At 43.3% G+C, this 1772-nt stretch overlaps 1 protein-coding gene across 1 annotated transcript; it reads left to right on the top strand.

The window, feature by feature from the left end:
- Positions 1–49: 49 nt before the first annotated feature.
- On the top strand, positions 50–457 carry LOC120084120 (uncharacterized mitochondrial protein AtMg00860-like). Its single transcript, XM_039040019.1, has one exon. The coding sequence runs from the start codon at positions 50–52 to the stop codon at positions 455–457; it is 408 nt and encodes a 135-aa protein (XP_038895947.1).
- Positions 458–1772: the final 1315 nt, after the last annotated feature.

The raw sequence follows: 1772 nt of genomic DNA, 5'->3' as shown, positions 1-1772 counted from the left end.
GTTCGCGTTGGTTTTCTTTGATGAAATTTTGATCTATAGTAGGTCTTGGATGAGTCATATAGCAACTATATTGGAAGTGTTGATTGACAACCAGCTGGTAGCCAATTGGAAGAAGTGTCAGTTTGGGGCAGTGAGTATTGAGTATTTGGGACATATTATTTCTACCAATGGAGTATCGGCCGATCCATCTAAGCTGGAACCTATGAGTAGCTGGCCTACACCACGTAATGTGAAGGAATTGAGGGGTTTCCTCGGTCTCACCGAAAACTATAGAAAATTTGTGGCCAACTATGGCACCATAGCTTTGCCATTGACTCAGCTACTGAAGAAGGGAAGTTTCCAGTGGAGTGAGGAAGCGGAGGAAGCGTTCCAATGTCTCAAATCAGCCATGGTTTCTGTACCAGTGTTGGGATTACCCAACTTTAACGAACCATTTGTAGTAGAGACGAATGCATAAGGTGTAGGAGTAGGAGCTTTGTTAATGCAAAACAAAAGGCCACTGGTTTACTTCAGCCAAGCTCTACCCCCAAATGCATAAGGTGTAGGAGTGGAGTCCGTACCTTCTAGGGAGACACTTCATAGTCCGGACAGACCAGAAAAGCTTGAAGTTCCTTCTAGAGTAAAGGGTAATTGCTGGGGAGTATCAGAGATGGATTGCCAAACTTATGGGATATGGTTTTAGCATTGAGTATAAGAAGGGAGCTGAAAATTTTGCAACAGATGCCCTCTCCCGATTACCTACTTCACTGGAACTAGGGATGCTAAGTGTAATACAAGGGCTGAATATAGTAGTGTACGTTGAGCAGGTGGGTGCGGATGAGGAACTAAATGGGATACGACAAGCTTTACTATTTGCCCAACCAACCCCTACTGGATATAGTCTGAAAGGTGAAGTGCTTTACTACAAAGGGAGAATTGTCCTTCCAGCCACTTCCCCTACAATACCCCTATTGCTACATGAGTTCCATAACACCCCCATCGGAGGACATCAAGGCAGCTTGAAAACTTATCAAAGAATGTCTAAGGAAGTCTATTGGAAGGGAATGGAGAAGGTGGTACAGCAGTATGTGGCAAATTGTGGGATTTATCAGCAGACCAAATACTTGTCCCTTGCACTAGCAGGTCTCCTACAAGTATTAACAATTCCGGATAGAGTATGGGTAGATATCTCCATGGACTTCATTAAAGGACTGCCCAAGTCTGAAGGATTCGATACCATCATGGTGGTAGTAGACCATTTGTCCAGATATGCCCATTTCATCACCTTAAGACACCTATTTTCTGCTCGGTCTGTGGCTGAAGTATTTGTTAGGGAAATTGTGTGACTACATGGTGATCCTCGAAGCATCATATCCGATTGTGACAAGATCTTCATTAGCTTATTTTGGGAAGAACTCTTCCATGTGATGGGAACTAAATTATGTAGAAGTACAGCCTACCATCCCAGACGGATGGACAAACAAAGGTAGTTAACCGAGGTATTGAAATGTATCTGAGATGTTTTACTATACATAATCCTAAACATTGGGCTAAGTGGATACCTTGGGCTGAATTTTTTTTATAATACTTCATTTCACACATCTGCCCAAGCCACCCCCTTCGAGGTTTTGTATGGCTGCCCCCTACACCAGTACTCGGGTATACAAATGATTCAGCTTAGTCAATGGAAGTTGACATCCAGCTGCGGAATAAGGACCTAATGATAGCCAAATTGAAAGAACTCCCTACACAAAGCCCAACAATGGATGACGAAATCGGCGAATGCTAAGAGG

The sequence above is a fragment of the Benincasa hispida genome, chromosome 8 (genome assembly GCF_009727055.1).
Source record: "Benincasa hispida cultivar B227 chromosome 8, ASM972705v1, whole genome shotgun sequence".
NCBI classification, from domain to species: Eukaryota; Viridiplantae; Streptophyta; class Magnoliopsida; order Cucurbitales; family Cucurbitaceae; genus Benincasa; species Benincasa hispida.
This window is presented reverse-complemented; position numbering and strand designations above follow the sequence as displayed.

Coding starts and splice junctions, on each gene's coding strand:
- LOC120084120 (XM_039040019.1), top strand. CDS start 50: ATGAGTCATATAGCAACTATATTGGAAGTGTTGATTGACAACCAGCTG.